This window comes from Ziziphus jujuba, chromosome 7, assembly GCF_031755915.1.
Source record: "Ziziphus jujuba cultivar Dongzao chromosome 7, ASM3175591v1".
Taxonomy (NCBI): domain Eukaryota; kingdom Viridiplantae; phylum Streptophyta; class Magnoliopsida; order Rosales; family Rhamnaceae; genus Ziziphus; species Ziziphus jujuba.
In genome coordinates, this window is record NC_083385.1 from 19,611,880 (window position 1) to 19,626,928 (window position 15,049).

The 15,049-nt window shown below is 32.8% G+C and overlaps 2 protein-coding genes across 8 annotated transcripts; one reads left to right on the plus strand and one right to left on the minus strand.

Moving 5' to 3' along the window:
* The first annotated feature begins 4,291 nt into the window (after positions 1 to 4,291).
* On the plus strand, positions 4,292 to 8,066 carry LOC107425487 (F-box/kelch-repeat protein SKIP6). Of its 4 annotated transcripts, XR_003056994.3 has the most exons (4): positions 4,292 to 5,820; positions 5,963 to 6,029; positions 6,915 to 6,981; positions 7,679 to 8,066. XR_003056994.3 is itself a non-coding variant. In XM_016035490.4 (2 exons), the coding sequence occupies exon 1, from the start codon at positions 4,634 to 4,636 to the stop codon at positions 5,798 to 5,800; it is 1,167 nt and encodes a 388-aa protein (XP_015890976.3). In that variant the 5' UTR covers positions 4,294 to 4,633; the 3' UTR covers positions 5,801 to 5,820; positions 7,679 to 8,066. The 4 variants fall into 4 exon arrangements, 1 of the variants encoding a protein (XP_015890976.3); XR_007242432.2 differs by lacking the exon at positions 6,915 to 6,981; XR_001582135.4 differs by lacking the exon at positions 5,963 to 6,029.
* Positions 8,067 to 8,733: 667 nt separating this feature from the next.
* On the minus strand, positions 8,734 to 14,809 carry LOC112492592 (shikimate kinase, chloroplastic). Of its 4 annotated transcripts, none has more exons than XR_009639638.1 (14): positions 14,701 to 14,809; positions 14,517 to 14,591; positions 13,855 to 14,085; positions 12,617 to 12,675; positions 12,362 to 12,416; positions 12,213 to 12,285; positions 11,697 to 11,784; positions 10,829 to 10,911; positions 10,599 to 10,728; positions 10,398 to 10,476; positions 9,991 to 10,055; positions 9,729 to 9,814; positions 9,452 to 9,590; positions 8,734 to 9,015 (listed from the first exon to the last, which is right to left on the minus strand). XR_009639638.1 is itself a non-coding variant. In XM_048478834.2 (12 exons), exons 2-11 carry the CDS (start codon positions 14,072 to 14,074, stop codon positions 9,758 to 9,760), a joined length of 909 nt encoding a protein of 302 aa, XP_048334791.2. In that variant the 5' UTR covers positions 14,075 to 14,147; positions 14,517 to 14,671; the 3' UTR covers positions 9,206 to 9,590; positions 9,729 to 9,757. The 4 variants fall into 4 exon arrangements, 1 of the variants encoding a protein (XP_048334791.2); XR_009639637.1 differs by having other exon boundaries at positions 13,855 to 14,147; positions 14,701 to 14,808; XR_009639636.1 differs by lacking the exon at positions 14,701 to 14,809 and having other exon boundaries at positions 13,855 to 14,147; positions 14,517 to 14,671.
* Between the last annotated feature and the right edge of the window lie 240 nt (positions 14,810 to 15,049).

Below are 15,049 nucleotides of genomic sequence, written 5' to 3' on the forward strand. Positions count from 1 at the left end.
TAAAGTTACAAACTTAGTCTAAAACAATCACACCCAACATAAAAAAATACGACAAAAGAGCTTGCATTTCAACAAGATTTCTAGCCAAACTAAAAGTCCAAACTTATTCCAATCCAAGAGCTTAAAACCCCAATTTTACATAAAACTGGGAAACAAAATTAATCAAAAAAATTACCTGAGTTATAATGGTATTAACTGGCCTTCGATCATTTTTTTTTTTTTTTTTTGGCTTTTCCCCATGAGACTCTGTCTGTTGAAAAACAAATATAACAGACAACCTTAGTTTGTCCAGTGGTCCTAAAAATGAAGTTTCAATTACTCAAAATAAATTATCCCACTTGGCAAACCATCTGTTCTTTAAAAAAAAAAATTGTTTAAAGTTTATATTACGCCATTAGCAAAAACCATTAAAAGAAAATATACATGTTATTCAAATAATAACATAGATATAAACAAAATATAAAAGCATATGTACAAATAGTTAATATATATAAAATCTGGAAAAATATTTTCATGTTATTCAAATAATAACATAGATATAATCAAAATATAAATATATACAAGTAGCTAATATAAATAAAATCTGGGAAAATATTTTCCACAATGTCTAGATACCAAAACAATTTAAGTGGCCAAATTATCAAAATCATTTCTAATTTGTCCAAATACCCAACCAAGTATAAACATTCCTATAGTTAAAGACTAGGCCAAATTAGAAAATTAGAAAATCAAAAAATTCCCAACAAAACTCTCTATATTGTACCCTCTATACACTTATAATACAACTTCTAGAACCTGATCCTTGATAAAATGATATGTCTGAAGTTGTTAGAAAAAAATGAATTATAATTATGAAGCATATACAAACATTAAGCCTAATTATCAATAAGCAAATAAAAAATGAATTATACAGAAAGCTTATGAAAAGAATACAACAATTACAAAATAAAATAAGCTATATATATACATCAAAGCTACTAAATGATAATTTGGAAAAATTATATATAAAAAAACATATATGAACAAATATAATATAAATGAAAACTTGTTAGGACATAGGATTGAAGTTTTGGGTCCAAGGTTTATGTTCCACACAGTTTCTTTTAGATAGATTTGCTCTTTACCCATGCTAGTGAATCCAAATGCATTTGTCTCCCAACATACAATAGACTACAGAAGCTTCAAATATCTCATCTTTGAGCTTCTCTTGGCAAACTTGAGATTGTCTACCCTCTATCACACTAAAGGATCCTAGACAAATTTATGAACAATTTCAAAAGGATTTGAGAAGAAAACTACAAAGATTCCTCACCTACAACCTTATGTTATGTTTCACCTCCAAACAAAAGAAGGATTAGGCTATATATAGGCCTTAACCAATAGGGGTTTTAAATAAGGTTGTAATATGGTTTTTATATGTTTAATAACATTAGCCATTAAATCTAGTATTTAATTGGCCGTTATAACTGTTTTCCAATTAAATTCCTGTTATTCAATTGTACATTACAAATTCATTCAAAACTTGTAACTCCTATATTAGAAGGTGTATCTTGAATATCAAAAGATGTAACTGGTAATTTTTCAAAGAATTAACATACTATCTAAAAATAATTACCAACAATTGCTATCATGATTACCAATAAGACATAGGGTATTTCAATTGCACAACATATATTTCTTTTAACATGCCAATTTGTTTTTTTTTTTTTTCTTTTTGTTTCTGTTTATTCCTTAAGTTTTGATTTAATATATCAATACAACTTTTATGATGGCATATACAACACAATCTCCAGAAAAATTATTAATTGTTGCTATTGCGATTACCAATAAGGCATTAATAATTTTGGTTGCACAATTTTTCAATGTATCAATTTGTTTTATGGAAACTAAACCCAGCCATCCACATAATTAAAAGAGTTTTACAATTTTCCATCATCGGTAACAATTACCATTTTATGTGACAAAATTTTAATTGAAGCATTTAATTTTATTATATTTTATTCTAAAATCCCGAAAATGTACTCTTTAAGGGTAACCATTGAAATTATCATTTGGTATGTATATCATACTAGTGATTATTTACCAATGATAACAAATAGTATTTTTTTCTAAATAGAAAGTTTTACAAAAAAATATGGAGCTAAAATATTAAATATTTATTGCAAAATTAAAACTAATTATAAATTATATTATATCAAATATTAAATTATAAAAAATAAAATTTTATGCAATTATAATTTTACCCTTTATTTGTTAAATTTAACGGAAAGTACACAAGAGGTGAAGTTTGTGAAATCTTTCAAACCTATAAATATGATTTAAAATAGGGTAAAACAGGAGTGGACCTCAAGGGTATAAGTGATATTTTCCCTATAATAAATTCAATGCACAAAAGAACTAGTAAGTTATAAAAAAAAAAAAATTTATGCAATTATAATTTTGCCATTTCTTTGTTAAATTTAACGAAAAGTAACACAATAGGAAATGTTTTTGAAATCCTTCAAACCTCTTAACCTCTTAATATTGTTTAAAATAAAGGTAAACCTTAGAGGTATAAATGATATTTTCCCTGTAGTAAATTTAATGCACGAAAGAAATAATAGCTTCACCAATGGAAAAATAGTGCCAGCTGCAGTACAGATTACAAAAGTCATAAAGTTAGTTAAGAAAACTTTATATAGGTTTTCTAATGTTTAAATTATCCATACACATTGACATCTCAATTCAAAATGTTCTTTTCTTTCTTTGACCAAGCTAACGCCAAAACTACACCACCTTCAAGTTGCACAAGGAGAAAAGGAAAAAGTCAACAAAATAAAAGCAGTGAGATCAAAAAACCAATTAGAAGCTACAATTTTGATCATCTCATCCGCACTTTCAAGCCCATGTTTGTTAAGGACATCAACATTGGTATCAGTCACCTCACCACGATAGCTATCGAGCACTTGCAACTATTTCAGTAAATTAAGCAGACAACATTTTTGCACATGAAGAAAATAAACCAAGTCCTAAGTATGATTTTCTTACTATCCAATATTTTGAATAATATATCTTTTAAGGTGTTTAGTCGCATAATTTTTAAACAACTTTAAAGATATCCGGTCTTACACTTCTTAACATTATTAAAATTGTATAATCTTGTACTTCTAAATATCTTTGAAAATCTTTTAGTGCTGCTCAATTATAAATTTCTAAACAATCTAAAAATATTTAGTTAAATACTTTTGAACATTTTCAAAGTTATTCAGTCATATACATCCAAATATCTTTGAAAATGTTTGGTTGCATTCGATAAAGGAAATTAAATAATATTTTTAATAATAATTTTATATAATAATAAAAATATAAATTTACAATAAAACTGTATAAAGTTCACTGAGTAGTGCAATTAAAACTATCCCACCCCACCCCACCCCACCCTGATGTATCTTATATTCTTAAAGATCCATTTGTAATTGCTACTCCTCCATAATCAAACAACTAAAAATAATTATTGCGGATTGGGCCTCAAAATATTAAGGAAAAGGAGCTATAAAATATGCAAGTCATTAATTTTCATTCCTATTGTTTTTAAGTAATTCTTATGAATTTTTTCTATTGACATGTGAAATATAAGTTTGTTGCTACAAAGTTTATAGTTATATTTAAAAATCAATAAAAAATTGTAAACATGTATGAAAGTCTGTTGATATTTATAAAAATCTATTAATCTTTATTGAAAAAATTTAAAATAAAAATCTATTAAAGTCTATAAGAGTTTTGTAAACTTCATAAAAGTCAATAGAAATCTAAAAAAGTTATTCACAAAAAAAAAAAAAAAAACTGCAAAGATCAATTAAAATGCCAATTAAATACACTCCTTAGAGCATATCTAATCACTTTGTTTATTGTTAGATTTTTTTTTTCTCACATCAAAAAAATAAACAACTATCAAGAAAAAAAACTTTTTCTTGATAGTTGTTTAAACATGTTCAACTATTTATTTCTAAAAAATCTGTCAGTAAAATTTTTTCAAATTAAAATTTTCTTAAAAATTAAATTTTTTCAAAGAAAAATCTTAATAAATATATATAATTAATCTATAATCATAAATAATCTTTTATATATTAGCATGAAAAATAATTTTTAAATTAATTGTATGCAAATAGTATCTAAAATTAGAACATATTAATTTGCATGTTATATAAGCCGGAATGTATAATTACTAATATTGAATGTAATATTGTACAATTTTTTTCCGGAAATGTAAATATGTGTGTATATATATGTGTATATATATTATTGTAAAGGTACGTGGAAAGTTGAATCTAGAAACAAGCAATTGAAGCTCGCTCAGCCACTTCAACCGTCTTCTCCGAATGAATCCAGGTCGAAAATTGTAACCCCAAGCTATTCTTTGCCTCCATATCCACCCTTCACTGCAGAATTCGGCAAGTACTCCGATACGGTACCAAACCCACTGTGCGAACCAGAGCCGGAGCCACGTGGCACCTTGAAAAGATACTAAAAGGAGAGCTTCACATTGCATCTATTGCAGTCAAAAAGTAACCACCAAATTTACCCCAAAAAAAAAAAAAATCAAAAGACAAATAACTACCAACCCACTCTCTCAGCACACTCACCAACCGCCAACATGTCGACCACCGCACCGTCGCCATCACCTTCACCACCACAACCGGCGGTCCTAATCCCGTCCCTTCCAGACAACGTCGCTTTGAACTGCCTGGCTCGGATCCCACGTTGGCACCACACGAGGCTCTCCGTCGTGTCGAAGCCAATTCGGTCGCTTCTCTCTTCCCCTCTGTATTTCACCACTCGCTCTCTCCTCAACTGCACCCAAACTCTTCTCTACCTCGCCGTCCGGTTGCCGCACCACCGCAACTCCTCCACCTGGTTCGCACTCTATCAAAACCCCAACCCCAACCCAAATCCCAATTCCACCGCCATTAACACAGCCAGCAACAATCTTCTCGTCCCCGTCCCACCCATTCCCGAACCTTCAATCGGCTCCGCCTACGCCGTCCTTGGCTCCAAGATCTACGTCATCGGCGGCTCAATCAACGACGTTCCATCTTCCCACGTGTGGATTCTCGACTGCCGCTTCCACACGTGGGAGCTCGGCCCAAGCATGCGCGTGGGCCGCGAGTTTGCCGCCGCCGGAGTCGTTGACGGGAAAATTTATGTGATGGGTGGGTGCGTGGTGGACTCCTGGGCCAGAGCTACCCATTGGACCGAAGTGTTCGACCCGATCGCGGGACGGTGGGAGGCGGTGCCGAGTCCCGTGGAGATCAGGGAGAAGTGGATGCATGCGAGTGCCGTAGTGGGTGGGAGAATCTATGCCATGGCGGACAGAGGAGGGGTGGTATACGACCCGAGAGAGAAGGTTTGGGAAGGTGTGGGGAGCGAGATGGACTTGGGGTGGAGAGGGAGGGCTTGTGTGGTGGATGGTGTGTTGTATTGCTATGATTACTTGGGGAAGATTAGAGGGTTCGATGTGGTGAAGGACGTGTGGAAGGAGCTCAAGGGTGTGGATAAAGGGTTGCCCAAGTTTTTGTGTGGGGCGACCATGGCCAATGTGGGTGGGAGGTTGGTTGTGGTGTGGGAAGCCAAGGGTGGCGGAAATGGGAATAGGAATGGGAATGGGAATGTGAAAGGGAAGGAAATCGAGATTTGGTGTGCTGAAATTGAGGTGGCGGAGAAGGAGGGTGGGGATCTGTGGGGGGAAATTCATTGGTCCGAGAAGGTTCTTTTGGTACCCAGTGGATCTTCCATTGTCCATTGCGTTGCTGTTTCTTTGTGACAGCTTGGAGGAGCAAAAGGGTATGAAGTTCTGCATAATTTCATTGTTTAAATATTTAAATTTTTTGGTTTGATTAATGTTTGCTTCCTGGTAGTTTATATAATTACATGATTTTGATGATGGGTTGTCTAAAATGAGCTTGGAAGTATCTTTGGTGTGTAGCACTCTCTGGGTTTGAAAAACTTTCTAACTTTAAACGGTTGAAGTTGTGAGGAGTTTCTTTTGCAAGGTAATGAATAGAAATTACCTTGACTTTGTTTGAAGATTCAAGCAGTTACCTGTCTTCTTATATGTTTTTATGTTTATATGTTTATATGTTTTGTTGTATGTGTGCGTTGTGCATGCTGAAGAACTATGAAATAAAATGCGCAGTGCCTGTTGTAGGTATTGAAAGATTGCTATTTTCTCCTCCTTGTACGTGGGTGCTATCGTATGTTTGTAGTTGCATCTATTGCAAAATGCCTAGTGCCTGTGGTAGCCGTTGAAAATTTGGATACTTCAGCTCCTTTTATGTGGGAATTGTCTAATGTGTATGCAGCTGTAGCTATTATAAAATTGGATTTATTAAGCATTTTCTTTTTCTACTTGCATGTGGGTGCTTTCCTCCACAAAATAAATAAATAAATAAATTTGAATGTGGGTGCTATTGTGTTGCACGCCTCAGGTAATGGAGGGTACTTAGAAACTTATGTGAGCATATTACCTTGAACCATATTGTTAGATGCAAATTTGTAATTCAGAAATCTTTGTTTGGAACATGGAAAGGAAATGATGGTGTCATGCAACTTTTTGGATCTTGTGAAAGTAAATAACTTGAATATTGTTCCACACTTCTGATGCTGTTCTGAAACTTCTGTTAGACAGAACTTGATTTGTTGATGCACCTTGAAAAATTAGAAACAACTTTCTTTTTCTTTTTTTTTTTCTTTTTTTTTTTTTTTTTTTTAACGAAGGTATTAAATGTGTCTTCAAACAACTTCTACTTGTGTTTAGATGATGATTAACATTCAATTTGTTTTATTTGAATCAATAGACTAAGATCAAGATATTCTGTAGTTTCGCCTTTCATCTTGCCAATTGAAGTTCATTTTGTAGCCTGTTTCTTTTATTGCAGGCCATCTGTACATAATAATCATTATTGCTAATGTTATCTTTGTTTCAAAATATCCCTTTCCCGTCAGGTACCCTCATTTGACTTCTTTACTTCCCACTCTTAAGACATCTTCAAATTTGTATTCAAGTTTTTCATGAAAATGTTATCAATAGATTTTAGTCATAGATTTTAGTCCCCCATTATTATGTTGAACTCCCATTTTGTAGACAGATCGCTGCAGCAAATTAGAAAATTGGAAATCAGAAATTGAATCCTATGGAGAAAATGAATCCATAAATATCAGTAACAGTTTTAAGTTGTGTTACTGCTATTGTACAATTTATTTCTCTGTAAGATTTGTTCTGAAAGTCAAAGATGTAGGCCTTCATTCTAAGTACGTATATTAAGTATATAACTTTCCTATCATTGCTACCCAAAAAATTCAAATGTGGACATTTGCTGGAAAATATGTGGAGCTTAGATTTTAAAATTCTGACCACTGCAGAAGTGGGTAATGAATGCCACTTATCAACTACATAAATTATTTTTTTGTAGATCTACAACATATTACATGAAGATACAAAACAAATTAAGTCGCTGCCATAAACGGTGGCATTCTATAACTTACTTGTCTTCTTGTTCTCTGATTTTACATCACAGGATCAGTTGGGAAAGATATCTTTCCTTGGCTAACTCGCTATTTTGAATGGTTATTAGCTAGAACACTATTTAAATTTGGAAGCTTGTCTTAATTTTTTTTTTTTTAATTTAAAAAAAAAATACAGGATGTAACCGGGAGTCGGGGAGGAAACTTTACATCGAGCACCACCAGCTCAGGCTCACAGCATTAAGCTGCACCTTGGTCAGAGGCCTATTGTAGATTTGCAGAGTTCAAGCAAGAAAACAACTTGAAAATCATGTTGGAGAACTTGCTGAAATTCGAAGCAGATATTGTTCATTGTGTTGTATCTAGATCATATTATCTTTTTTTGCTAGGCTTGTGGATTGTGTAACCACATATTGAATAATTTATGATCAGTTATAAGTTGAATAACTTATAATCAATGTTCTGTAAAGAATAATAATTCGAATGTAGTTTCTTGAACAAGTGTAAATTTGGTGGTTTTTGGAACATAAATTATTGTTAATAAATGGAATGTAAATCTTGGGTTATTTATTCTAATGTACAGCCACTTTCTCTTCAGTTGATCTTCATTCAGTTTCTTAAAACCATCTAATCTATCTCATGCCACATCACAAAATGGAGTCCATCAAAAAGCATTTGCCTTCCAAATTGAAATTTGTATTGATAACTGAAGGTCTAACGTGAAGTTTATGCATATCGTACTTTTGACACATTGATTCAGTAATTTGGATGACGAACTTCGAACACAACCCCACACATTTAATGCCTGCCTACTTCTTTTACATCCACTTCTTTGTTTAGATGCCATTTGAATGAGTTACTCAACTCAACTAGAATTCTTCTACAAGTTAAGATGAAGAGGAGCTATTGGATTCTTCATCATCATCAATGGAATAATGAAGCTTCGATAGTCTTCACTCGTGAGCATAATGACGAACCAGATCTACTTTTTGGGGAATATTAGTAACAAGAATTTTCTTAATGGAAGAAAATTTCCATAATTCTATTTTTCTTGTGTTCTTTTCGTTAATAAATAAAAGTCAGAGTTCTTTCTTACTATATTAACGCATATATACTTGATTTAAAACATTAATAATAGTAATAATAGTAATCAAATTTGTTTACAAAATTTTAAACACCAACATTAATAATAGTAATCAAATATGTTTACCTTAATAGAAAAAAATAAAAAAATAAAGAAAATGATGCGGTATTATTTTATCAAGTTTAGCCATTAACATATCCCTTCACATAGTTCTCTAAACTTATAGAAAACAAAATTAGATAACCCTGTTATTACTCTATTTAGAATTTGATACACCTCTGCTATTACCAAATTAGCAAATTCCACAATTCTAATTTTTGTTCAACATACGGTCATGCATGGCATGGAACAGGACAAATGGTCTGTGGACGTGAAGATCCAACTTCAAGGAGAGGAAGCTTTCTTGGGATTGATTTAGGGCTTCACTCTCTCTTTCAATGAAACAAAAGCAGTATGGATTAGCATCAGCAAAATTTTTAATAAATATTAGATTAATGTTGAACTTTGCCCTAAACAAAAGAAGCTGATGCATACAGATTCATATAATAGAAGTAAAAAATTTGGGTTCAATTTTTTTCTTGTTTTAGATTGCTTATTGAATCTTTCATCACTAATATTACATTTGATTAAATCCACATGTGAATTTATTCACATTAACAATGCATTCAAATATATCATTTCATTACAACTTCCCAAGTCAAATAAGTTTAGTCAGTCTTAATTTTTTTACTTAACATCCAGTGAACATTGTATGCACACCATGATCAACATTCTTTGTTTCAAATCCATGCATCCAAGCGCAACCTAAGTTAATAAGGCTTAAACAACCAAAAATGCCGGATACAAAAGTTAAATTAATAGACTTACATGCATGCCTCAATCACGGAAATTCACTTGTAGGTAGGATAATTACGGGATTATAATGTGGTAGAGAAACGGCCAATATATACACTTGCTAGAACCTTCAAATATCATGAGAGCCTTAAAGCCATTCATTATGTTCCATCTGCATTTCAGAACTTATTAACACGATGCATGCTTACAATGTGCCATGTTCCATTACACAAACAAAAACATAAAATAGAAACATGGCATGCTTTGACCTTAACAAAAAAAAAAAAAAAAAAAGGAAACAGTAAATTACATGACAGTTGTTTGTTGAAACTCGCAGATTCAGAATGTAACATGGCCATCCTCTCCCTTCAGAAAGATACTGATTTGTTCAAGTGCCTAGAAAAATGAAAAAGCAACTGGTTGAGCAACAATTAGAAGGCATAGCATACCATCTGATTTTGAAAAATGCTTAACAAACAATCATCTACTAGCTTTTTGGTTTTAGCATAGGTCAACAGATTTGTGTTCCATTAGCTAAATATAGGAATACTTGAATAGAAAGAGAGAGAGACCTCAATTGCAATAGCAGTAGGTGTAACATCGGATACATCTCTTTGACCTAATTTGGTGGCAATATCTGCACAGTGGAAATACTAACCTTCAGTGCCATCAAAAGAAGCATACAAGTAAACAAAAATACTTATCATGATGGTGTTAGCTAACTTTGTCTAAGATGCATGGAAAAGAATCTCATCAACAAATTGAAGGAAAAAATAATACTCAGCACCAGCACTTAGAATCCCTTACAACAGATATTAGATTAGATCTAAATGATTCTACTATAATTTCTAACCTAAGATCAGAAAATCTGAAAGGGTACAGGAATAATGACTTCTACAATTTTTCATTTTTTCTTTTCAGTTTCAATTAACTAGTAAACAGCAATCATAAAAAGAAGAGGAAAAATTTGGTCACATACTCTCCAAGCAAACCCTCGCATTTGCATTGGCATATGATCCACTCCTCTCTTCAAAAAGCATAGACAAACGGTTGTACGTCTGCAAGGAAATCTCAAGTGATAAGACATCTCAGTGAGGAGAACCCACTTCACGCTACCCATATAGCATCCACTCCAAATCAGAAAATTAAAAGATCCATTCATGTAAGATAAATGGCCTACCTTTGTATATGCATCCCCAGTTTCATGATGTAAAAGAGGGCGTGAACCAGTTCCAACCGCTGCAATTCTTTCAGCCAAGGCTTCCAAAGGCACATCTAACCAGACACTAATACCCTTCTGCATATACGACCTGACAAACCAAATAACAACATGCTTATCTACACAACTGAGCAAACAGAATTCAAGCAAAAAATGCGTCAAAAAATGTATTAGCATGCTCCCAACTATACCAGTTAATTGGCCGAACAACTGCACCTCCACCTGTAGAAACAACAAGACGACGCATCAAAGAGAGCCTCTGCAGTACCTCAGTCTGTAAGGGAAAGGCATAATTATAAGCCATCCTTGCTGTAATAGTAACAAGCATAGAAAATGAAAAAAACGAAAAGAAAAATTCAAACCCAAAGTGCAAAATTGCACTCAGTGCGCTCTTAATGTTGCTTATAATTTGTGACTGTGCATTAACACATACACACTTCAGAGTTTATATGCCAGGGTATTACATTCCCCTTTAAGTCATTCTTGCACTTGTTGGTAAAATTAGCCATATGTTCTACAGAAGTAATGGTGGTATAGCTCTGTTTATATGCTGGTATACATTTTCTTATATACAAATGATACGTAAATAAAAATACCCAATTATCTTGTTGGGAACCTACTAAGAAGTAATATCAGCCATTCAGCGATGCAACCGATATCAGACGAATTATATGATTTTTAACAGTCAAAAGGGGTACAAAGAACACCATGATTAACAGAAGATGAATTTCCAACAAAGCAAGTGTAAGGAACTTCTGGACAGATCAGTTTATTTAGTAAAATGAAACTAGAGGAATTTTTCCTTCTTAAAAAATCTCATCATAAGTCTATTGTGATATTTCAAAGGCATGATATTTATCTTATCAGCTAAATGATATAAAGTCACACACATTCAATTTTACATGTAAGGCATTTTTCACTTTAATGAACTTATTTTCCTATATTCTTTCAAAATACTTATAGAATAAACTTTGCTTTAGTTTCTTGCAAAAGAAAATACAAACTCCAAATATGAAGAAGCTCAAGGAAATGCGTAAATAGCAAAAGTTGCTAACTAACCTCCTTATCTCTGAAGAAAGCCTCTCCATAGAGCTTGAAGATTTCAGCCACAGAAGTTCCATGGACTTCCCCCTCTATCAATGTGTCACTGAGGCATCCAAACACATAGCAAAAACAAAAGAATTCAGCATGAAGAAAGATTTACCACTTCATTAGACATTATGCACCGAAAGAGAAACTTGTAGGATACAGTGTAATTTCACAATGCCACCCCAGAAATTCTATGTGCCAAGAATAGACCAGTTCAACTGGATCACTAAAACATTTGCATGATCTAAGCTCAAGTTTTAATTGACATAGAATCTTATATTTCTCCATGTCAACTTGAAAAACTTATTCCTCACCATTTGAGCTTTGAATGGAACCTTAGAAAGAATGAGAAAGATGCCAGGAAAATCAAATTAGTTTCCTTTTAAAGCAAATCCATTGTTTCTTACTCTCAACTTTTTCTTAGATTCAAATATAGTACATATCTATGCCCGGCTAACACAATTGAAAAGTAGTCACAGTACACACCAATCAAAAAAGGTATAACCAAGTACTTGTGACAAAATCTTGCCCACAGTCGTTTTACCAGAGCCCATCATACCTGCATTTCGCAATCATTTTAAGCTTAGGAGAACTTAAATCTACTGAAGACAAAGAACTTAAACAATGATACTAACCAACGAGATATATACAGCGTCCACTTAAATATGGCTCGACCTCTTCTGATTTATTCTGCATTTATTAAATTCAAGTAAGATAATTGCCCAAAACTGTCTAGAATGTCTAACAAACCATCCAACTCTATTTTTATTCGTTTTTCAAGACCACAGTTTCCATTTAACAGAAATAGATGCTAAATTCTAGAAAAATTATGTGGGAATTGCATTATAAGGGTGCCCCAAATAAATTAGAAAAAAGACACAGTGACATACCTTCAAAATTAGATCTTCTTCAACAGATGCATGAGGGCTTCCAGATTCCAACGTTGAGCCTACAGATACAATATATGATATATGATATTCCAGTTAACAGTTAACATCAAAAATAGATAAGCAACTAGTGTTTATAGGTACATGAACATCACATGAGAGAAAGAGTATAAACTTCATGCTTCTGTTTTAAATAACCTAATTAATCTTCAAAAATATTTTACCACGGTAATGAAATCTCAAACAGTACACGCAAAACATGTTGCCCAGTTCTTTTAAGATTCTCTTTCAGCATTTTCCTTCTCCCAATTCATAATTTATCCATGGAATATCTTAAATGTGCTCTTCATAGGAGCTTAATCCATCATATAAAGCATATTCAAAAAAATACTAAATCTGATTTTTACATAAACCTTCATTTTTCGATTTCATTTGAAATCATATAGGATCAAATAAAGTAATGAAGAAAAAGAGCATATATTATAGTCTTAAGTTTGTGAAAAATGTTTATCTTCGTCAATAATAAATTCAATATACAAGAACTAGCTTTTTTTTTTTTTTCCCCCCTCATTCAAGAACTAGCTTCACCAATGGGGGAAGCAGTAGGACAGGCTACCATAGTCTAGAGTTAAGGCAACGTTTATCCTAACAATCAAAACTATATTTTTAGCTTAGGTTTTGGCATAGAATGTCATACATAATAAGCAAGATTTACAAGTAACCGTAACATAGTTGTTAGCTACTATAGCAAAGAATTTCATATTCATAATTCAGGTTCTAACTCAATTTACCTCAAGTGATGCAAAACCTCCCCTTTTTTAATTTCAAATACAGCAAATAAAAAAATAAAAAAAGAAAGAAAAATCTTTTTTTTTCTTTTTTTTCTTTTTTTTTTAACAAGAAACACTACCACCAATTAATACCTAAATAGAAATACTATCTCCACCAATAGAAAATTGAACATAGAGTGTATAAAAAAATAAAACATAAATAAAATTAAAAAACCAATGCAAAGTAATCTGGGAAATTGGTTGAAGTAAGGAAATTAAAATTAAAACTTCATAACAATCAGGAATTGAAGCATTCTAAAACACTACAAATTGAAGTCTTTATATCTGTCACCATCATAGGAACAAGTATAGGTAATAGACAGATTCAAAATATTGTACAATTTATTTTCCCCAAAAATAGAAGGAAAAAAAAAAAATATATATATATATATATATATATTGTAAAAGTACCTGGAAAATTCTTGTAAGAGCATGAAACCACCAAATCGACTTTGCTATGCCGATTAGAAGATGTTGTGGTGGGAACTCGAGCTGAAACAAGCACTGGAAGCTTGCTCTGCTTCTTCAATCTCTGAGAAAACCGAACCGAACCGGCCGGTTTTCTACCCATCATTTTCTCCGAATCAATCCAGGTCGAAAACTGTAAACTCTGAGCCATTTTTGCCTCCATGTTCTTTCACCCTTTAGTATTAGAATTCAGCTCGTACTCAGATTCGGTACCAATCAATTTTGCGAACCAGAGCCTAAGCACGTGACACGTTTTTTTTTTTTTGGGGGGGGGGGAAGGAAAAAAAAAAAAAAAAAAAGATAATTGACAACAGAGCTTCCATTAATCAAATAACGAATCCTAAAAATTTCATATCAGATTCAATTTAAGCCGAGTCGAACACCAAAAATTTTCAAGTGTATTTGGATACCGACAAAAATGTACAATATTTATAGAAGGACGAATTTGAATGTCTTAGAATTTACATTTTTTTCCCACTGTTTCCCGGAAACCAAACAAGGCTTATAAAAACAGAAATTCGCATTCCACTGGAAAATTCCAAAAATATAATCACACAATCGCAAATTTCAGAGAATTTGATGGAATAAGAGAGATACGCATATACCTCAAAAAGTGGAAGCAGGCTCTAAGAAGGCGTTGTCAGAGACACTTTCTCTCTTCTTTTTTGTTCCTTCTTTTTCTGCGTATCAGAGCAGAATCACAGACATCAATGGTTGAGGCAATGAGGGGCAGTTAAGGAAATTAAAATATTTATATGTATATATATATATATATATATAGGTACATACGGCTGCAAGATTTCGCACGAGTCCATTTGTTCTGCGCTCCCAACCCTCATCCTGTTTTTTTTTTTGTTTTTTTTTTTGTTTTTTTATCTGAAACTGTGTGTCGCCAAATTATTTTTTTAAGAAAAATAAAAAAAAATAGAAAAAAGAGACAAAGTTTGAAGTGTATATGTGGCAATGACGCGGTCGCCAGTGACACCAAAACCACATTCCACCAACCACGTAGGTCTCCGGGGGTTTGGTACCACCACTGTTTGTGTGTGTGTTGTGCATGTCTGGTGAGCAGCTGTTTTCAGTTTTCCCAAAATTTCAACCCAATGTAAATTTCTTTTTATTATTATTATTCTTTTTT

Coding starts and splice junctions, on each gene's coding strand:
- LOC112492592 (XM_048478834.2), bottom strand. CDS start 14,074: ATGGAGGCAAAAATGGCTCAGAGTTTACAGTTTTCGACCTGGATTGAT. Junction 12,676..13,854: donor CTCTTACAAGAATTTTCCAG/GTACTTTTACAA, acceptor TTGTATCTGTAG/GCTCAACGTTGGAATCTGGA. Junction 10,477..10,598: donor CTGGGGATGCATATACAAAG/GTAGGCCATTTA, acceptor ATTTCCTTGCAG/ACGTACAACCGTTTGTCTAT.
- LOC107425487 (XM_016035490.4), top strand. CDS start 4,634: ATGTCGACCACCGCACCGTCGCCATCACCTTCACCACCACAACCGGCG.